This window comes from Glossina fuscipes, unplaced genomic scaffold (assembly GCF_014805625.2).
Source record: "Glossina fuscipes isolate IAEA_lab_2018 unplaced genomic scaffold, Yale_Gfus_2 3, whole genome shotgun sequence".
Classification (NCBI taxonomy): domain Eukaryota; kingdom Metazoa; phylum Arthropoda; class Insecta; order Diptera; family Glossinidae; genus Glossina; species Glossina fuscipes.
This window is the reverse complement of record NW_023998417.1, coordinates 8,143,344-8,167,884: the sequence shown is the minus strand read 5'-3', so window position 1 is coordinate 8,167,884 and position 24,541 is coordinate 8,143,344. Positions and strand designations below refer to the sequence as shown.

The 24,541-nt window shown below is 30.5% G+C and overlaps 1 protein-coding gene across 2 annotated transcripts in view; it reads left to right on the top strand.

Annotated features, from left to right (window-relative positions):
* The window catches only part of LOC119634812 (DNA polymerase alpha subunit B), a 119,643-nt gene that overhangs the window by 90,266 nt on the left and 4,836 nt on the right, over nt 1-24,541 (top strand). For both annotated transcript variants that reach the window (XM_038029207.1, XM_038029208.1), the window contains one exon: nt 20,941-21,014. In XM_038029207.1, coding sequence (XP_037885135.1) covers nt 20,941-21,014 — 74 coding nt within the window. The remainder of the gene's footprint in view (nt 1-20,940; nt 21,015-24,541) is intronic.

Below are 24,541 nucleotides of genomic sequence, written 5' to 3'. Positions count from 1 at the left end.
AGAGAGAGAGAGAGAGAGAGAGAGAGAGAGAGAGAGAGAGAGAGAGATAGATAGATAGATAGAGATTGTTAGTCCACATTTTCAAATGATTTTTTTCAATTGCGAGTGAATCCTTCGCTTGAATTAGTTGGTTTTGGACCTTAATTGACATTCTTAAGCAGAACTTTTGGATTCTACGTGAAGCTTGAAAAAGTAGAAATGATCAGTTTGTTTGGAATTGAAAGTTGACCCATGAACTAGCTTCATTGATGAAACCTGATGAAAGTGCATAGAAAAGCGTTGAGACTATGTTTTTTCTTACAGGCAAAGTTATGACCAACATATAAACAGATAAATATATCTAAATCGTCTCAACTCTTGCTGCGACGTTTTTGCTGAGATCTCCGAATACACATCTCCATTCGTTACAAACGTTTGGCAAATCTGCCATGTTCCCTGTGGTGGGTAGAAATAAACAAGAAGGAAAAACAAAAAAAATCGTAAACGTTAACAAAGCAGGCCATTGAAACGTTATAGAAAAAGATTTCAAAAGTATAAAAAGCACAAAAACCCAAAAAAAAAAATAAAAATAAAAAAATAAATAAATAAAAAATAAATAGGTAAGGTTACCCTGCAGTTATATACATATTTATGTGTACGCTTGCGTTTGACGTATGCACTTCGATATAATAACTCTCCAAGTCACTGCTGCTGTGAGTTGAATTTTCCGTAATAGTAATAAAAACTTAAGAGACCGAGAAAGAAAAACAAGCAAGAAAGCTATACTCACCTCGGAGCGAATTCTAGATGCCCATCACCTAGAATAGTTCTATAAGATTTTTCTTTTGAACCGTGTCACAGCATTGAGTTTTATATAGGAGCAAATTTTTTTATTTCGATAAATCGATTTGAAATAATAAATGAGTCAAGAAAATCGATTCATGCGTAGATGCGTAGATGATCCACGGACAATAGATAATTTTTCAAGTAGATTTGCTTAACATGTTTGAAAAGTTCATTTTAGTCGAAAAGACGATGTCACTGATTTCCATTTGCATGTGTTACATACATAATGGTAAAGTCAATTTATCCACGTCCTTTGGGAAGAGGTATAAAAATTATCTTTCATTCGCGATGCATTCGTAATTTTAATAAATTGCTATTCGTATAGTAATGTGTGACGGCAGTAGCCATATTATAGGCATATCTGCGCATATGTGCAAACTGCAAAAAGGCAGTTTTTTTATTTTATGTACTACTGTAGTGCATCGTGACATCGCATCTAACCATAAATACACACTTTCCTACCTATCTACATACATACGTATGTACATACAGTACAGTATATAGTGTGGTGGTGCCATCAAATTGGCAAACGGTTGTTATTAGTACTCCGTTGAAAACCATCGATTGCCACACGCCCATAATGAAGACTACTATGTAGATGGGAGTGCATGCATGTCAAAATGTTGCCCCTATCTATAAGTTGGTCTTGTTGTTGCTTTTTTTTGTCGTTGTTTTTGATATTATTATGCTTTTTATTTTCTTTCTTTTTCTTTTTTTTTTTTTCTTCAGTTTTTCCTGCTCGTACTAAAACTGCAACTACTGCTGTTTCTAAATCATACTTGTTGGGAAAAAAAAAAAAAAATAAATAAATAAGAAAAACGTTAACTGTTCGCTACTTACATACTAGACATATACGTATATATATGTATGTGTATGATTACGGTTACCGCTACCTTTTCTCTCGCTTTTTTTTTATTTATTTTTTTTTTTTTCTTTTTTTATAATACTTGTGTTACTCAAATTTCATAAAAACCAAAAAGAATTCATGGCTTCCAGGTTTGGATTTTTTCTTAATGTTTTTTATCTTTTTCTTTTCATTTATATTTTATTTGACTGCCATTCGTTATTTGTTGTTTGTAATGCGACATTTGGCCGTTGCATCAAATAACCAACTATACCAAGCAACCAACCAAACGTTAAGAAAAATAATACAAATACAAAAGAAAAGAACTCACACCGCATTAATGTAAACATAGGAAATTTATTGACAAATAACACGCGACCTCAGGCTATCAACTTAATCAGGGGCATCTATAATTTCTTTTGCCGTTCAGGCTCTTCAAATGCTTTTCGTATGTACGTACGTTCGTATATATATATATAAATGCGCGTATGCATACATACATATATATAAATGCAGGCGTATATATATATATATATAGTAATATGGCTCCTGCATCAACTACTGTTTGATTTTTATATATGTATATATATAGATGAAGAAAAAGAAAAGTAGACATTTGGGTGCTGCGTGCCCCTATATTAAGAGGCATCATGTATTTGTATATGCCCGGTTTTAAGTACAATTAAAATTAATTACATTTTCTTGAATTTGCCACCAAAAAAATCACTGATGAGAATTCACTCACATCAATTTCATTTTTCTTTTTGCTTGATTACGAAAGGCGTTACTGTATTTTAACGCATTTGCTAATGAATGTACATACTATATATATGTATACATATACATATATATATATGTGTGTGTTATTTTAATAACAAAAATTTAAATATCATTCCTTGCCTACTTAATCGGCCTTTAGCCTTAAAAACAATTGTTTTGCACTAAAGAAGCAATAATAATAAAAAGAAAAATATTAAATAAAAAAATGAACTTTACAGTTGTTCTTTGCTAAATCTCATTTAACAGGTTTTTTGCTTAAGTCTTTTGTTTTCTTATTTATGTTCTCTACTATTTCGCTTGAGAATTGAAGAGCAAAAAAAAAAGGCATTGCTTTAATTTCATGCTTAATTAATATAATGACGATCAAAACCAACAACAATTGTATATTAAAATTCTTATCGTCTTGAAAACTATTCACAAACCGACAAACGTCTTACTATATATAAAGGCATATTTCGATAAATTTTTTTGCATCTCTGTGCCATAACGAATTTTCTAATCTAAATGTAATTTACTTCATGAGCCAGATTAACGATAATAAAAAGTTTGCTTCCAAGCTACTCTATATGATTTGATAGCAATTCAACGCGTCTGTCGACTTGTTCACGTATTGAATAACTTCTTTTTATTTCCTCGAAGTGCTTTGACGTAGTAAATTATAATTATAATGCATTGTAGCGTTTATATTATTATTTGCAAAACGATATGAAAGTATGATTTTAAGGTTTAAAAAACATTTCCGCCCCTATGTCCGCTCAGGTCTGAAAATTGATATAGAAATCTGATTTTCGATCTGATTAAGCGAATTTTTTTAGCAAATAAACCTACAGGTGTTTACATCATAAGAGAAAAGTAAAAAATATTCGTTAAAATTTTTTATATTTTTTCCCATCAAAAATCTACAACAAAGTTTCAAAGACACCGCAGATTCGTGCTAAGAAAAACACAGATCCTTTCGAATCAAAGTTATTTCCAGCAATGCTGATGGCGGTCGCTACACCTTTTCGTATGTAAGGTTCAGAAATTCTCAACGTAGTTACCTTATATTTATAATTTTATTTCACTACTTTATAACTAATCACTTAGTAAATTCGGAGAAATTCGAAACATTCGTTATTTGATTCTGTAGAAGGCCAGGCCTTTACAAAAGATATGATAAGAGGTTTCGGCTGCCCCTTCGCGGAATCGGCATAGATTGATGCAATAGATACTTATGTTTTTCAAGTGATATCTGAGAGAGTTATGGCCCTGAGAGAAGCCGCTGATCAAGCGTAATTCGCTCCTCCGTAGTGCCTGTAACTGACGTGTTATGTCCGTCTGTACGTCCTATTCAATACCTCTTTTTTGTAAAGAATAATTTATAAAATAGCAACTTGGCACATACTTTTTTTACCTGACCTCTTCAAACCTTACTTACTTCTTTGTCTATCTGGGCGTCCTGTTCAATATCTCGTTTGTGTAAAGAATAATTTATACAATTGCAACTTGGGACATACTTTTCTTACCTCACCTCTTCAAATCTTACTTACTTCTATGGCTGTCTGGGCGTCCTTTTCAATATCTCGTTTGTGTAAAGAATAATTTATACAATTGCAACTTGGGACATACTTTTCTTACCTCACCTCTTCAAATCTTACTTACTTCTAGTATTATTAAAAAAAAATTGCAAAAAGCTAAAAAAAATAACTTAAATGTTGTCCTTGTTCCTAATAACTGGCAATCGAAAGAAAATATCGTCCGTCTATTTAATTTAATAAAAATATATATATTGAGATCATATGCCAATGTAATGCCAATTGATGTATTACCACCCTCGTAATTAAAACTTAACTAATTTTATCTGTTTGCCAACGAAGTTGCTTATCCAAGATTCGACTTAAAGCGAGTACAATTTTTCTATTTATTTATATATATATATATTTTTTTTTTTTGCTTTCATCCTTCTCTACAACTAATGCTATCTATTGACCACGGTTTTGATTCTTTTTCGATCGCTATCGATGATTGCAAACTAACTAACAAAATATCATACATACTGAACGAACGTCAACATTATAGAGGTGGCTGGTTCTTTATGCTATTTTTCGTTGGTTTATTCGTTTAAATATAATTTGTTATGCATTCCGATGTACGCACAATTGATTATTTTAATGAGCAGATCTCGCTTTTTGTGCTTTTTTTTTTTTATTTATAAAAAGAAATTAAATTACATAGACACTTGTGGTATCTTTCGCGTCTGCTCTTTTAAAGTGTTCACTTTAAAATCATCTTGTTACCGTCCGGTATGATAGCAATAGCAAACTTAAAAATTAAATCACGTACAATTTCTAATTATGTAGAGGTTGTAATTTCAAATTAAATTCTAACTGCAACCAACTACAAGTTTTCTAAAAAACAATTGATTAAATTTCTTTTAAAATCGTATTCTAGACACATGGACATAAAGTAAATATGAGAGAATAGTAAAAAAAAAAAAAAACATATATTCGAAATTACAAAATGAAAAATATGTATAGAAACATGTGATCAAATATGTTAAATTATTGTCTTCACATACTTTGTCCATATAATGATTGCATTATATATTCGGATTGAGATATTCCCTAATTCAATTAATTGAAACGAAGAATAAGGAAGCAAGGACGAAATAATGAAAATTTTGAAATTGAAACTTAACTATTTCTACGCAAAGTTTTACCTTAATATTTCCTATAGATCATCATTGTTTTGTGTGTTGTTGTAAGATTTTCCCTCGCAGTTTTTCAAAGTTTCAGAAAGCTAAAGGCAGGTAAGCGAGAGTAAGGCCAGATAAACGGAGATTGACTGACGCAGAAGCTCTTAGGGTTTTGTTAACTTCAGCGTATATCCTATAATGAAATGGTAACACTAACAAAAATAAAATTATCTGCAACAGATTTACCCGGATAATGCTTTTTTTAAAACGCTAAAGGTATGAATTCTATGTTCATATCAAAGCCGTACAAAATGGTACCTGTAACGAATATTTGTACATCGCACTTAAAATCCATTTAAAAGATCGTTTGGCAATCAGGTATGGCTGCATAAAATTTCATTTTTTGTCGTTCAGATTCAAGATCAACTTCTCGCTTAGGCTATAAGTTGTATCTTTCCTCTATCGCGGTTGCGTTTAAAGCTGTTTCAGCTATTTTCTCATTGAAATATTGCATGCCTAAGACGAAAGAAGGATGTGGTAAGAAACGGCTGCGTCACGTTACGGGATAACTGTTTGCTACATACTACAAACGAAAGAGCAAAGCTTGTAAACTCCCATAATGAGAGTATAAAGAATAGTCGCGATTTCGACTTCCGTGTTAATTAGTAGCAGCTCAAGGGGGCGCCAACAAAGAACAAGAAAATAGACGAATGAGGCTGAAGCCACAATGCAAACATACCAGGCAAAGTTACAAAAAAAAAGGTTTACGTTCACAAGAATGCTTTACTCTAATAAAATTTTATCAAAAAATTTGGTAATATTGCAGTAACGAAATAAAATCCGAACCGAATATAGATAAAACTATGAAGCCGTGCAGAAATTTTCCATTCTGCTACAAAAGTTCTAAATAAACCTAACCCGGCTAACAACAATTAAGGAAACAGTGAGCGCTTAAGCCATGAATACTAAATAAAGCTTGTAGGGAGCATAACTAATCCAAAACGCTATGAAAAAAATAATTTTGGAATTTTTAGCGTAAAATAGTAAAACGAAAATGAAAATACCAAGTGAGATTTTTCTGCCTTATGAGATTCCGTCTCGAAGGCAGCAAAAGAATAATTTCCGCAAACGTTAACGATAAGCCAGCCATGTACCTCAATATCAGTAGTGTAAACGAGAAATCATGTCTCCATAAAGTAAAGCTTTGTGCTTATCTGAATCGCGATATAACATTATGCAAACTACAATAACAATCAATAGCGCACAATATAAACAACAATTTGTCTAAGAGTTCACAGTAAACAATGAGACACAAAAAAGAGATTTTCCGGCATAAAAATGCTTGACCACATGTTGTTAAGCTGATTAAGAAAACTTTGGTTTTTTCATTGGGAGGTCTACATATCAATGAACAGAAAAAAAAAAACAAAACAAAGCGAAAAACAAAAGCAAAAAAAACTAGAAAAAAACTATACAACAATACAACATAACAAACAATAAAACTGATTTATAATTAATCCCGATATTTTGGTAGCAACGTAGTGTGTGATTACTTCAAATCGCCCTTGAGCTAACCGAATACAATTTGTGAGAAATTCATGGAAAAGACGAGGCGGCGGTAACAACCAAACGTGAATATTGATAAATTTCTTTTTTCACACATTATATAAACCAAAACGTGAAGACTTTTTACAATATTATAGGGGTATTAGGGGATGTAAGCTTACAAAAATCGTAATCAATTAAAAATTTTGGGAGTTTAATTCAGTTTGCATTCAGGGTCATGCTGGTTTCACTTTTTATTAGTTTACTTTTCAATTTGTAAACGTAAAACATCGATTCAATAATTCCCGGGATAAAATAAGAAAAATTTATATATATATATATTTTTTTCAAATTTAAAGTTATTCTTCAACACTTTTACCTTTAAGAGCTGTACCTCTGTCAGTCTGACTTATTTTCTGTATAACACATTTTTTTCATCAAAAAAACTCCTGTTTCTAAAAAATTCGATGTTAGTTTTTAATACACAGTCACCTTCAAGAGCAATACAATTTGTCTTACGTTGCTACAACGTTTTTTCGAAACTCTCAAGACATGCTTCAGTTTCCAGGTCAGGGAATCCCTTCGCCGGAACGTGAGTAAGGTAAATATTCGACTTCGATTCACTTTTGACTTTGTACACTACCCACCGACTTAGAGAGTTGTGCATTTATCTCACTACGGTTAAGCACGGTACCCACTTGGGAAACAGTTTTCTCACGTCCCAAATTTTCAGTGACTAGGTAATGAATATACATTCTTATACACCCATGTCTTCACAATATCAGTTACTTTTTGCAGCTTCAGCTTTCGATTATCGTAAATAATTTTTATGATATTTTTTTTAGTGTCTGCCGTAATAGTCATGTTTCTTTGGCGTTCACTGCACTCAGCATCATCAGCGCTCCTAGCATTGAAAAATTTCTCTTTTGGACGAAGAATAGATGCGATAATATTTTTGAAAGTTGCTTGCTAAGCTTGGACGATATATTTTTGCTTCAAAAAATATATTTTATATCTACGCATAAAATGCAGATTTTTTCCATACACTGTAACGCATAAACAAGCATGTAATTAAAATGAAAGTTTGATAAGCTTCTGGAAACGATATGCATTTTATACTCGAGACGATGTGTCAATCCCAGCAATTATTGATTGATGTGTGTTATAAGAATCATTTTGTCGAAAATGTAAACTTGAACGAATTTTGGTAGTTTATGTTATAATGATTGATTAAAATATTACTCTTCAACTTTTCGACTTTTTTTTTTTTTGTTTTTAGTAAAAAAATTGAAAGAAAACTGTTGACCGACTTAAAGTGACGCCTGAGATTCACGAAATTCATGATCTAACATTACAATTGTTGTATATTGCCAAAGACTATAATAAAATGTTAATATAAATAAATCGCATAATAAAACACTAACAAAAAAAAAAAAAGAAAAAAGGGAGAGAAAAACACTTTATATAAAACTCGAAAATTCGTGCTACGTTGATGATGTGATATTTAAACAACCAACGACAACAAACGCTAACAACAATATTGAAATGTCTTGTAATGAAGCTAACATTTCACTAGATTGACATGACTGTAATAAACGACAGGACCTACCACAATAACAAAATCTCTCCATTAAGACTAAAAAAAAAAAACAAAAAAAATACTGTAACAATAACAGCAACAATGACGAAAAATAAAAAAAAAATAAAAAAATAAAAAAAAAGGAAAAACCCGATTTTAGCGAAACGAAATCAAGATAAACCTAAAGTTAAACATTGTACGGCAGGCTGAACAGGGAGAGTTTCAATTGTCTTTAAAGTAAAGCATCTAAGCAATAGCAGCAACAACAACAATAATCACAGCAATAACATCAGTAAGAATAAGTAAATCTACGTGTATATGTTATCTAGGTATATATATATACATATATATATATATATATATATATGCATGTATGTATGTATGTATGTATGTTTGCAGCAAAAGGCGTATGTGCAACTAATCGTATAAAGGCCACATTTAACAACGGATGCTGTTTATATATATATATATATATATATATTTATATAAATGCATTATGTATGTGTGTATATATGCGCGCGTGTATATATGATTGTGTTTGCAATTGTATATGTATACAGAATTTAGAAACAATGGCTGGATTTTTTTTTTTTTTTTTACTATTATTTTTCTTTCTTTCGATGCCCAGGAAATCGTAAGAGAAAGAAAAGTTAACGTACATATAACGAACAAACAGGCTTTTACTTCAATTTATTCGATCACTTCTAACATCTCTCTTGCTTATATATATGTATATATATATATATATATATATATTGCAATGTTTCCTCTTGATGACTATCATCATTGGTGGTAGTGATTCTTCTTTTGTTGTTTATAAGAAATAATACATCAATGACTTTTATTCGTTGATTTGATGTTGACGCTTGATGCTTGACGTAACGTACATACATAGTTTTGTTGATGAGTATTCCTCAGCATTATAATAATAATAATAATAATAATAATGATGATGATTGTGTGTTCATTGATCATAATCGTAATGATTTGGATCATAATGAGGCTCTTGTAAATGTCTTCAGTTTAATGTGCATCTATGCTCATATGTATGTAAAGTAGCATACATATACATCAAAAAAAAAAAATAAATAAATAAATAAACAAAAAAAAAAAATCATGAATTACATTAAAAGTTAAATTAAAAATCCATGAATAGCAATAATTTCAATCTCAATCTATTGAAATGGTTTCGATTCACATCCATGACATGACAAAGCAATTCAAGTTAGTTTTTCTCGTTCAAAATCCATCATCTAAACTCAATTCTGATTTATTGAATATTTTTTTAAACAATCAATCGTATATCTATATATATATATATATATATACGTGATGGTACGCTTTTTACCCTATACACAAACGAAAATATATTAAATTTCTCATTCCATTCATACACAGAGCATACACAGAAGCATACATATCTATATACTTTTCGGTAAAAACGAAATGAAAAGTCAACATAGGCGTAGGCTTTTGATTCGTTTCTTCTTTCCCGATTAGAATTCTTGCATTAAGCTATGCTTGTACTGCCTACAACATGAACGAGCTCGAAGGGAATTTCTATTCCAATTGACAATCGTTTATAATGCCAAGGAAAAGCCAAATTGACAAATTTCATGTGCGTTTCTTCCTTCCTTTCTTCCTTTGACCTGGCAAATGAGAAGAGGAGGCAAATTTTCATTTTATTGCCTTTAGTCGATAGTGTCTATCGAAGATACGTTCGAAGATGAATGTTGATTTTTTGTTGTTGTTGTTTTTCCATTTTCTTATATATATATATATATTTTTTTTTTTTGTTTAAGAATTCATTTTTTTGCACTTGAAAATCAAATGCCATGATCATCGATGACAAATGTCGTTAATCATGTTTTAATCTATGTCTTCTCAACTAAAGAAAATCTTTTGTTAGTCTTTGTATATTCACTGAGTTCCGATGTATGTATGCATGCATGCATGCATCAATGCATGCATCAATGCAGGCGCGCATGTGTGCCTATGTATAATATTTTCGTTTTTTGTTTGCAATTTACAATAATTGCATTCGTTTTATATCAATTCTTGTTTTTTAAGGCGGCTTTATTAAAACAAACAAAAAAAACCGAACGTTATCTACATAAATATGCGCAATGTTCTCCTTTTTTTTTTTTTGCTTTTTTGTTTTGTTTTGTTTTTTTTTTTTTTTTTTGTTTTTTGCTTCTCTCGTCATATGTAATATATGTCTATGTACGCGCAATAAATGTTAAATTTGTACTTTTTGTTTATAGATTTCAATTACCTTCAGAATGCTACAATCATAAATCACTGTTAATAACCTAGAAATATGTGAAGCTTTTCATATTCAATGATAATGATAAGATCGAATAAAATGAAAAAAAAATTTAAAAAGTTCAAAGCATTACTTATTGATGCATGCACATAACAAAGCGTAAGCTAATATATAAATACAACATGATTATTTAAAAGAAAAAAAAAAAAATTAAAATTTTGAAACCTTCAAAACTTAAGAAAAAAATTTTCGAATTGTTCTCGATTCATACGTCAATATAGAGAGAAAAACAAAAATTTTGGGAAATTATATAGTATGTAGATGTATCAATATATATATATATATGTACGTAATATATATTTGTATTGGTATGTAACAGGTAACTCAATAAGTTCGTAGGATAACTTACAGATATAGGATAACTACTATGAATGAATATTATATAGTATGTAGATGTATCAATATATATATATATGTACGTAATATATTGTTATGTAACACGTAACTCAATAAGTTCGTAGGATAGCTTACAGATGTAGGATAACTACTACGACTGAATATTATCTGCGATGCACGTTCCTACCATTATAGAAACTGTAATGTGACTGCAATGTCGGTTTGTTTCATAGAAATTTTGCAATATATGCCAATCACTTACACAATCACAGCCTCTAGAAGAATATATCGGCAATTATTATCGATCAATTACATATAAAATTTAGAGCAATTCGATTTTCGGCAACGAAACTCTACCATAATCAACATAAATTAGAAAAAGGAAATTGATACGCTTTCACCAGCAAAGAGACTTCTTGCTTTCTGTAACTATATAAACATTGCGTTTACTTTTAGGCAAAATAATTTTCAACATTTTCATATCACAGCCAATCAATAGTGAGTAGTGAACGAGTGAAGAAATAAAATAACAGAGATGAATGATGGATTGCAAGATTCTCGTATGTCAAAACTGAAAATTTGTTATTGCCACAAGATTTGAAATGGAAAAGTAGCAAACTCTATAGGTAAAATTGCTATTGCTATCACCTTTGGTTTTTTGAAGAATTTTTGCGATAAAATCAGTTGAAAATTATATGATTACAATCTCCACGTTTTAGAGAGAGATTTTAACATATGCCAAATCTAATATAAATAAAAATAATTATGTGTATTGTTTTACACATATGAAAAGAATTAATCTCTTTCAAATATTCAGAGATAATCACGTAATCATATCATCAAGAGTCATTTAATGTCTTTATGCAAATTATAAAAATAATCTTATTTTCGTATTTTATTGTTTCTCTATTTTTCCACGCATTGCTTCATTGTTTGATTTTTATAACACAAATCCACACAAATCCTTATTAGAGTTATGTTAAATACATTGTTAACTTGCGATTATCAGAGATGCGTTACGATTTTGCAAAAAAAAAATTAAAAAAATAATAATAGATTTCTTTAGTTGGAAATGGTTGGAAGTGTGTTATGTGTTATATATAAAAAGAAACAAACTCCTTAGATAATACCTTAGTTAAGACAAAAGAATTGAAAATTGATATTTTGCTAATCACACAACCTTGTCATGACAGCTCAACTATAACGGTTTATTGGACTTTTTAATTTTAGGTTATGTATGCCAGCATGATGTTTACTTAATACGAAAAGTGCAAAGAAAACGTCTAAATGTTTCAAATGTCGAAGGGGATGTAACAACTCAACGTATAAAGAACGTAGCAGGCATTGTCTGTGTATATGTGTTTTGAACTTTATTGCAAGAGATTATCGAGAGATTTGGGCCCACTCTTCTAGCTGTTTCTTAAATTTTAATTCGAATTCGCGTAAACAAAACTATCTTTGTCCAATATAACGGCTATGATCAAGCATGCTTGACGCATGTTTGGAATGGAAGTCTTTTATCTGTTAGACATAACATTATCACTCACCATCGTGGCTATATATTAAAAGAGACAGTGTTTTTGACTTAAATTGTTACAATATCATAGCAAACAAATACGTTTATTAAAAAGAAAAGATTGCATTATAAAGAAAAAGATAGGAAACGTGAAGTCTTTAAATGCTGTAATGTAAATTATGACGTAACAACTCTTGATAATTATACGCTGCACTAAAAAAAATGTTGCACAATAGTTAAGCGCTTGTGTTTGCAACGCCCTGGGAAGACCTGAAAGAGTCGGCATATTCTTGATTAATTGTATGTTTCGAATATTGTGAACCCGCTTTAATGGTAAGAACTAAAAATTTATAAAAGTTTAAAATGTTGTTGCCTACAATTCGTGAATAGTTTTTCAATTAAATGGATTCCCTCGAGATATTAACGCTAATTGAAGAACTTCTTTCACAACAACTTATCTTGATGGGATAGATATGCAAAATTCTCTTTAGTTAGATAATCCAGAAGACGTTTCAAGGCGTGTAGACCTGTCTTATGTCTTGATAACAAAGTTAGACGAGATCAAAATTTCTTCGATTGAAGAAAGTTAAAGCAGAGTAAGTGAAATTAATTTTTGTTACCCCTTAAGCCACCATAAAGGGTTGAAGGATTCTTAAAGGGAAGTCATTGAAAATTATTTGATCAGTAGACGCGGAAAAATATACAAAGTGTGTATGATAATTTTTTGATAGTAGAGTCCTTGTCGATTTAAATAGAAAGTGTAGTCGAAATTCGTCTTGAGTATAAATTTTTCAAGTTTTTTGTTTTTTTATGTGTAATCTTAATAAGAATTCTTAGAAAGTTCTTAAACGCCTTTTAAGTAAAAACCACAAAAGAACTTCAACATCCTAGAAGTCAACAACGACATTAATGGCAGATAAGAGTTTTTCAACTTGATCTATGATAAACTCTGATTTTCTTCATTTTTTTTGTTTTTTTTTTTTTTGTGTTGTATCTCCGTAAGCTGCTTACACATTATTTTAAAGCAACACCAACCCATTACATGGCATCATTTTATTATCATCATCTCTCTGCCAAATGCATAATTGTGTGGGTTTGTTGCCAAACTAAATACTCTCTTATAAATATGTATATGTATATATCTAGCATTTTATTGCGAAAAATTTTAAACGTTCACATACTCACGTATATGCATAATTTTAGAAGTAAAAGAACGTTGCTTGTAATGTAATCCTATTTTCTTAGATTGGAAAGGTTCTTACAGTTTTCATCACTTATAATTTATTTAAAAAAAAAAAAATAAAATAAAATCCCCTCTATATAAAATTAAAATCAGAAAAATCTCTTGTACAGTCATAATGTTAGCGAAGGCCGCAATCGTAATAATAGTGTAGGAATAGTAGGAGTAATGACTATTGTTATTATTAACGGTGTAGGTAATCCGTACCGCAGTCTAAAAGTTCTATTGTATTCGCTCGTGTCCCTAGCCCTTCAGTCCCGCCAGCTTTTTTGCCCCGATGCACTATACCGGTGTCCTGTGCTAAAAAGTATTCGTTAAATGCTCGACTCTGCAGATGGCTTCGCATTCACAGAGTATGTGATGGGATGTGTCACTCCGAGTCCGAACAGTAGTGATAGTCGTAGCATTAGTCGTTATAATAGCTTATTTATACTATTAATATCTCAAAACGGGAAATGACTTAAGGGGCACAAGTTGTTACTCAATGTTTTCTGCATAATAAAGTAACAAAGACTAAAACATGGAGAAGCAGCATCAGAAATAAAATTTAAAAATAAATATCTACGAATGAAAAATATAAGTAAGTATATGTTAAAAATTTTAAAATAATCCAAGTATTATATAAGGTTTTAAGCGATTAAAAAGAAAAGAAAAGTAAAGAAAAGAAAAAAGTGTATTATAAGAACCACCTGATAATAATATGTAACACTTCTTAAGCCAAAAGTTGTATTAGATAAAAACCATTTTGTGAAAACATTTAACAACCAAGTTAGCCAACAAGTATAGTCTAAACACCATGTAGAGATAATGCAACGACAACGAAAAAGGCTTTAGTTGATTTTAATCTTTGTAACGCAAATTATAAATGTTCTCTAAATTGTAAGCATTTAAATTTGCCTCGAACTGAAAGTTAAGAAGAAATGTTAATGCTTATGTTTTTACCTATTAAAGAAGAAAGCAATTTAAAGAGATAATTGTATTCACTCTACATTGCTAGGCTAGAGATATCGAACGATTACATTTTGAAAGCATATTTTAATTATTGCTTTTTCTTTGAAAAAAAATCAGCTCATTACAAATCTATATTCATTCACAATCAGAGATTTTATATGCGATAAAGGAAATGTCGATTCTCAGAATGAATAGCAGAGATCATACAACAACAAGTCACCAACCGTTTTGAATTTTCTTTTCTGTTTTTATTTTTTTTTTTACTGCCTATCGAATATCAAAAGAGAAAGCAAGAAAAAAAATCATGGCATGATCATGAATCAAGGTAGTCTTAAGGCCGCTTTACGTACATATAATGATAATAATATATAATATCTTTATTGATCATTCTACCAGATATGTATTAAAAACGATAAGCATAACAAATTAAATTATTTCGATTTTATACTTAGTCTTAAATATGATCGATTTATTAGACAAATCGTAATGAAACTCTCTCTCTCGCTCTCTCTCTCTCTCTCTCTCTCTCTCTCTTCGTCCGTTTAATATTTTCCGTTAGGCAACAATGATAGGCGTGTTTTGAAAAATGCCGGCGGTGAAAAATAAGAAAATTTTTCGAAAAATTTTGAATTTTTTTTTTTTATTTCACATTTTTTCGCTTTAATAGGTAGCAATGATTCCATTACACTTATGATATTATTGTAGTCATTATTTTTGCCTTAGTATAGGTATTCAAGATTCGTTCCTTACCAAAAAAAAAAAAAAGAAAAAAAAAAAGAATGCTTTTGTGTTTTTTCTCTTCATTCCTCCCTTGCCCCAATGTTTTCCTTATTTATCTATTTATTTAAATTTTACAGTTATTCGAAATGAATTGAAAGTGTTCACGTATCACTAAAGTCTTCTATTATTATTATAATATCCCCAATACTAACGAGAAATGAAAATTTCGAAAGTCGCGTAAAGATATTTTTGTTAAAATTTCAACGATTAAAAGAACCACTGAAAATAGAAAAGAATTGAAAAGAATGTATGTGTATGCGTTTTAAGCACTTTTTTTTCCTCTCACCATCAATTAATAGGCAATAAGCTTTTTCCTTTTATACATATTGCATAAGAACTGAACTATTTTTCAAGCACATACATGTAAGGCATAGATTAACAGCGAAGCCAATAATTATTGTATAAAGTAAAGCTTTGCAATCACGCTAAAAGCAGTTAAACCTAGAAGCTTAACTTATCTGGAAAAAGCGAAGTAAGTGAGTCAATTTTCTTACATTGCGATTAGGTGTACATAACTTTATAGCCGCTTACAAAATAATATTAGCCTACTATCGGTGTCAGACTAAGAAATAAATAAGAAAGAAAGCTTGAGCGAATATTAAAAATAATTTTTATACCTTTGTGTTTGCCATGATTTGAAAGATAAAAATAAGTTTTTAACTGAAGAAAAAGAGCTACAAATTTTTGCAACTATCCCGCTTGTCCTTTTGATAAATCGCCCGAGAAGTTTTATTAGTGGTATAATAAGTTTTTTGCGAATATCGAAGGGCTTTTGACATAGATTCATTTTTTGCTATAGCGATCTATTCGGAATCATTTTCTGAATCGATTAAAACTTATCTGTCCGTCTATGCCTTTTCTGTTCTCATGTTCAATTAACAGAAATTAGGCTTTCATTCCATATAAGGTCTTGCTTTTCATAATAAGCCCTATATTTGTTGGGGTATAAAAAATAAACCCATGTAGTCGTAAGTGCCTACCGTTAATTTTTTTTCCTAAATTTCTACTATGGACTGATTTTCATCATAAAATATTAAAAGTTAAATCTTTTTCAGAAGAACTGAATGCCTGTAGGGCTACTGGAGTAAGGTCTAAGAACAATACCCACGGGGTTCAAATTTGGTTCATCTAACTTTTATGCCAAATTATTACCATGAACAAGTTTTCATCACAAAACGTTAACAATTAGGCTCTTTTTGTATAGAAAAGTTTAACCTGCGTGAGGACTCTGATGTAGGGTGGTATTCAACAAATATACGTACGTTGTTCAAATTCGGCAAGATTAATTTTATTGTCAATTTACTACTATGAACTAATTTTCACCATGAGAGGAGATTCAAAAATTTGTCACAACCGAATCAAATTTTTCAATACCAATTTAAAATGTCGTGCATTACTTAGCCGGAGTTTATCGAAAAATTTTGAAAAAATGGAACTATTTTCAATAGTGTTCGCTTTTGGGTTAAAGCACTTCATTTCGACAAAATATCTCAAAACTTTTCGATTATTACGCTGGGCACAAAAAATGCATGAGCAGACGTCACACAGACAGACATGTTTACTGGACTCTTGTAAATTTTATGTGGTGTAGGGTGTAATAAGACATATGTTAATTATTGTACATAGTCTATTCTTTGAAATGTTACTAACTCCTTTTAACATCCGTTTGCTCTCGTTTCACAAAACAAAGATATCTGTCAGATATTCAACGTTCATCTTAACCTAAATTTAATGCCTTCTAGAAGTGCATTTTCATTTAAATAATTATCTAACTTTTGTAAATTAATTAAGTATAGAAAACCACTCGTTTACTTCAGGTCCAGTTTTATAAATGGAAACAAAAAAAAAAAAATCTCTTGCAGCTGTTGCACATTTTCAACATTGATCAAGATGGACAAGCTGGAAAAAGAAAAACAAACAACATTCATGTGTTTATTTCTTTATTTTTATTTTTATTTTTATTTATTTTTTTTTATTATAACTTGACAAACTAAATAAACGAATAAACAGATTGAAAAGATATTTGCTCCCGCACTTAACGTGAACAACATACATACGACAACATGTTGTTGTCTTGCTGTTGCTGTGTTTTTGTCATTGTTAAGATGCAACATAAATGATTTCCATATGTGTGGTGTTTCGTTTTTCCTTTTTTCCTCATTTTTACTGATATAAGAGCATACATATATACATATATATAATGCCTAACTAGTGCTCATATATACATATATATATATATAATATATGTGTATATGCTAGAGTACTCTTCTGCATGTTTTCTTTCATACTTTTTTGTAACATGCTTAGTTTGCAATGTCATTAAGCATAAAGTTAAAGCCTCTTATGTGCTTTTTATTTTCCAAAGCTACACCACTTAACGGAAATGCGTTGCATTTATTTGTGTAAAAAGTCTAATTCACGATTGCTTTACCTAAGTTTACATATATATATATATATATATATATATATATGCATGGACACTATACTATATGTATATATTCAAATATATATATATTTATGCATTTTACACGTATGTATGCGTGGTGGCAACTTTAGCTTTTAATCGTATATTTTTCTTCTTTTTTTCTCTTTCATATAGAGAGATTTCTTGATTTTGTTTTTTTTTTTTTCTTTTCTTTTTGCATTTTCCCTCGAAAATTAAACGAAAATGTTTTCCATTCCTATCAGCGCTTAGTTATCTATTGTGTCAAATGACAAAACAACAACATTTCTGCTAACAGGTGGAATTTTTTTCCTATTCTTCTTCTTATACTTGTGAGGTTATAAGCGCGCTTATAAACTATTATGGGAAGAATTGTTGCATTGCGTAGAATTACGCCAATAAGAGATACTAAGAAGCATAAATCGTTTACATACTTCCAGTCAATGACAATTTTATATATAAAAATGTATTTTAGTTATTGCCTGTATTTCCCGAATATATATATATCTTCATTAAAAATTTCTGTTATGGAAATTTATTTCGAAAAGATAAACAATGTTATTCACACCTCAATCAGTTAATAAACTTGAAGTTGTGCTAATTGGGAACATGGTCAGAGAATTAGATTTGTTCTATCAAATGGAATCTTCTTCTCAATTCGAATAAGTGTCATTTGAAATGCATGTGCGTATAAAGGATTATCACGTTTTTAAAAACTTGTCAGAAATTAAGAAATCTTGACAGCAATAGATATATCCGTTGTATATATCTCTAACCCGGCATCATCTTACTCTTTTCTGACTTATTCTTTACATAAATCTTCCAATCATATTAATTTAATTTAAATTTTTTTCTCCAATAATAATACATAAAAAATCCAATTTTTTACATCCAAACATTATACTCTCTCCAGAACTTAGTTGTCATGTCTGTTCACCGCAGACCTTTATTCATTACATGCTTGATCTTGATTATTACGGTACACAAAACAGATTGCGAATTTCTTTTGTCCAATGGATCCTGTTAGTCGTAACTATTAGTTGCGTTAAAGTTAGCCAAGACCGATCATTAAGAACCCTGTAGTACTTCACCTAACAATATAAATTATTTTGTTGATAAAATACGAAAACTTATATTAGTTCCTATGTAAAAAAAGCGTACTTTTTATCGAATCCATTATATAGACAAGTCGCCAAAAAGTAGACTGACGTGGTCCAAATATAACGTTTTGTTCAACGATTTCCTCATTCTTCATTAAATTTTATAATAAATTATTGGTAATTGAACTTTGTTCCCATGTAAAGGATTACTTTTTCTGAGAACTCTTATAAAGGGCGAGAACTAAAAAAAATTTTTCGCATCAATTTCGCATCCCAATGCTTATGAAACTCGTCCAAGTATAAAATAAACTACAAATAATATTTGAGCCGAGTGTCTTTTCGTATCTCATTTAAACTTAATAATGCCAAGCATTTTTAAAACGAATCATATCACGATGTGATTCTGTGAGTCACTTATGACAACCATGGCGATAATTTAAATATTATTTTTCTTATAAATATAGTATAAATTTATTTATACATACAAACAAACTATATACAATCATAAAATCCTATACACAATGCAATTAAAAATATTCAATTTCAAACCTCATAGGACACACTATAATTTATAGACGATATATTTTTAAAATTTAAATTTCTTCATTTTTCTTGATCAACCTCTTGCGACAATATACACGGTAGCATTCACATCAACGAATATACTCGGCAAAAGTTGTAAACTGCAATTTTTCAAAGATATTTGTGTTTGAAACTAAGAATAAGAATCATCTGAAACAAACAATATCGCATATAATCCGCCTACAAATACAACCATAATAGACAGAAATCTGCAGCTTACAGGCTGCAAAACGTATTAAGCGAAGTAAGAAGGAATCGATAGAGTCAACTAAAATCCCAGTGTAAAAAGAGACATGATCGGTCAACTTACCTCACTCACATGTAACAAACTCCTATCTACAGTAGATAGGAAGAGACGTTCAAGGATTTAGAATGAACACGTTTTCGGTCACAAACTGTTAGGTTACGGTCGACAGTTATCTAAACATGTGGCCTCTCTTACCTTATAGCGGTCGGTAAGAGTCAATTAAATACTTTTCTTTATGTCATTTTAAACCAATCGGATAATTCCGAAAAATTACTCGACTTGGAATCATTTTCTTTACATAAAGCCATTTCTGTATCGAACCTTGTGTATTGATGTCATGCAATCAGTTAAAATCGATTAAATCAGATTGATTTGAAAAAAAAAAAAAAAAAATTTAAAAGAAAAACAAACCAATTTTTTGCTTTATTAAACTAACAATTTTGTTCAATTCATTATTTAATCGAATTCATATTTTAATCGAATAAGCAAACGATTATGCATATTTTTTGAGTGATACCAACGATAATGTTAAAAAGGAAAAAAAAAAAAAAAAAAAATAGAAATCATGCGAAAACTGATTTAAAATCGCATAAACATCACCTGCTCTATTCCGTGTCTAAACATTTCATTTGTAAAACGATTTGTATTTATGTTTGTTTGTGCGAATGCGCAACGAAAAATCTTGATCGTATGAAATAAATCATTAAAATTTTGTATTAACGAACCATACAATTGCATATGCACATATAAACAAACTAGTTTTCTACAATTGTAACCACAAAACAAAAACAAAAACAAAACAAAAACAAAAACAGCTGCTCTTTTCTTCTCCTACCATCATAAAATAGATTTCCGTTCATTTTTTTCCATCTTTCAAAATACCATTACCGTACAATTTTTCAATATTTTATGCTAAAATGATCATGAAAACCTATTTTTTATTCACTATATTATCCATTTCGTCCATTTGCAACCTGTTAATGTAGCCGACAACTACAACAATAACAATAATAATAATAACAACAACAATAAGAAAAACATCAACATTGCATAGCATATACATATGCGTACATATATATATACAAATAATAAATGTATCTATCTATCTATCTATATATATATATATATATATATAATATTTTATGTTATTGTTTTTCTTCCGCTCGTTACAGACTAAAAATGTTTTGACCAGAACACCTGCTCGCCACAATGATGCCCTCTTCAGTCCTGCCAGCTATTCACCGATGTAAGTATATATAACTTGGAACGCTTCAATAAATGAACATTTTTACACATTTACACAATCATACGCGCAGGAATATAAATAAAAATTCTATGATTTCCTTCTTTAAGTTTCTCTACACTAAACTCTATAACGTTTGTATTCTTTCTGCTTTTTTTTTTGTATCGACTTTTACATTACATTTATGCATCATCACCGTTCGTTTGTCTGTCAATAGCTTGGTTACGTTTAGCCAACACTTTGTTAGCAGTGGCTTAAATCATAAATATACAATTGGTCATAAATACTAACTGGATGTTAAAAAGATATCGTTTGGCAAATATATGCATGTATGTATGCGTTTCTATAGAGAACGAAAAAAAAAAAAAAAACAAAAAAACAAAACAAAACAAAACAAATACTAAAAAATGAAAATTACTAATATGGCAAAATAATTGCAACAAATTGTGAGAAAGAAATCTATTTATCCTCCTACATAAAAATCAATGCTTCTCTGACCATTGCAAGAATAATTCTACACGTATGTAGATGCATCTAATTAGCCATCTTTTAGCAATGCAGACCACATATCTTTAAATTGATAGAACATGTTAGGGCAACAAATGATTGTTAAAAGTGATTTCTTCGAGTTCTCTGCTAACTTACTACTACACTCATCTTAACCGATTTACTGCTGCAGTCTAAGAAAAATGAAATAAATCTCGTTTGAAGATGAAAAGCTGGAACTGTTTCTTCTTTTCTATGTACCTGGCAAGCGAAGGCAACCATTATCATCTCATCGTAGGTAATGGATATGTAAAAATTGTTTCATTTAAGTCCGGGCTTACTTTCCTTAATTTTAACTTTGCAGCAAGGAAAATTCTTTATTTCTTATTAAGCTTTTTCCAGTTTCCCATTGCTTGGGCTAATTATGCAAAGCAACTTTATAATCATTTCAAAAACAATTTCATATTTTCGCAATATTTTCTTTCTTCTTCTTTTTTCTTTTTGGAACATCTTACTTTTTACTAGCGGATAGCGGGGGCATATATTTGAGTAGAAGATCATCAATCGTTCTGCTAATGAAGGATTTTTTCTTTTTTGCTTTCTAATCATTTTCTCGATTACACTCGATTTTCGGCAAGAAAATCGAAAGCACTTACCCAGTAAGTGCACATCTTATTATTTCACTCTTCATAAAGTCCACCGTTGGGAAAAAATTGTTTAGCAAACATATTACCAGCAAATAAGCCGAGACCTTGCCTTTTTTTTTTGATATAGAAACTTTTAGTTGCTCTTTCATTCCTACGGTATATCATTATAATCACCTTTTGTCTGTTATAAGACATCAATGCAAAAAACGCAATATACTCTCACACATTTGTATGCGATTAACATTTGGAAATATTTACGCATTCATGTAAAATGTGACGCATATCTTTTCTTCAAATGCCTTTCATTAGCCCTCCAGGTTGAAGCTCTTTCATGCACCTTTAATTGTCATTAGTGCAACAGGATAGCGAATGTTGTTTTCGCGTCTCGTCATCGACATTGCAGCATCTCTAGAATGTAAAACGCAACAGTTTAAGGATTATCTTTAATAGAAATTTTCAATTCATTTCCAATGATAAGATAAACTTATGCTTATGCTTATGCACTTTATCTACTAATATTCGCATTGAATAAAATTTGAAAATTATAAATACAACGAACGGCAACAATTGGACACATGTTGTATATGTTGTTTATGTGTAAACATAAACTTCTTCTTGGCTTCCTCCTAAGCCAAATGATTGTTATATGAACACACATTAACCATTAGACAGTGAATGTTAGAGAGATTCTTTGAATCAATCATTAGAATGAATGCTAATAAAAATTGATTATTATAAGACACACATTACAACATTATGTACTTCCGCAGAAATACTAATAGAGTTTATTAGCAACACAGGCATGAATGTTGTATGTGAGGCCTGCGCAACGCCTGTAAAGATGTTTTTTTTTTTTAAGTGTTTAATAATTGCGAAATCTATAAAAATATTGTTGGATAATGATAATCACGACGAAAACTCATACAATGCCCTTAGGCGACAGCCAGTGTATCTTTATGAGTTGTAGTAAACAACAACATGATGCGCAGTATATATATAAAAATAGTTTTTTTTTTTTTTATTTTTTTTTTTTATTTTATCTTATTAGAGCGAAGACAGAGGAGGGCAGGACTTCTTGAAAAGATATTTGCTCTAATGGTACGAGGTCTTTTCTTCTTCTTCTTCTTCTTCTTCTTAATAACGTTTATTTACTTTTATGTGTATTATGATTGCCATGATGTTGGTAGTCGAACCGATAAACAAGCGGAGATGTTAACTTAACCAAAGCCTTTTTAGCAATTATAAAAAATTATTGAACAAACTTATATGGCTTTACAAGCGACATAAAATTTATTAGATATTTACTCATTTCGATTTACAAAACGTATCATGGGTATCATGTAATTATTTCGTATTTGCAACCGTCACTAGGTCAACTCTAGAGTTGAGAAAATAATTTTGAATTTAATTTAATTATTTAAGACCGAAAGTAGGTTGATTCATAATTGATTGACAGAGCATCACATCATAGAAGCGTTTATGTAATCTAATGCTTCTAAATGAACAAGGAGCTATCTGATTTAATATCTCGTGTAATATTTCGTAATTCACTTTTCAGACATTTCTCTCTGATAATTGAAAGACTTCTTTTTCAAGACTTCTTCTTGCTGTGTAACTGCATTCAAAATAAATTAAAACATTGCGAGGGGAAGGGGGCCACAATGAAATATGTTCAAGAGAACCTCTTGCATTAGAATACTTGAAGGATGCAGATACGAAAGGGACAGCAGGCTGCGCATGCATAGGATAACTTAGACAGAGCCAGCATTGAGTCCTAAGTGCTAATTACGTACCTTCCAGGTTCGTCGTAGTAACTATGGCTAGAAGCAGTGAGATGCCAGATATGCCTCGATTATTCCCCACAATAGACCGAATGGTTATAAACTTTAAATAAATCTCGTGGCTCAAGTGCAATAGGGCCCTTAATAAAGAGAAAGATTTGTCGTACACGTTTTGGAGAGCGCCAGTTCCAAATCTTTCTTAATAAATCCCAACAGATACAACGATAAAAGTTTTCACGGTTGGAGATCCTATAGAGGCTATTCAAAAGTAGAAGATAGCTGTTACACTCAGCCCGAAATTTCTGAAAATTCATATATTTTTTTGGTTTCATTTTTTCTTTTGTTTTTGTAAAATAAATGTAGCGCGGCGACTATAAAAGTTTTGGTCATAGGCGAATATAATTGTTTGCCTTATTCAAGTTGCATCACTGGAATTAAGTCCAAAATAGTCGCAATTCGTTTTATGACTTTTTTTAAAGCTTAAATCGCTCGGACGATCATCACTTACGGATTCTTAGCTTCAGCAAAATTTGTCTACTGCTTCGAGGAGCCTCTGATGCATATTTCGATGTATTAACAAAAGCAGTAACAAAAAAATAAACATATGTCAATTGTC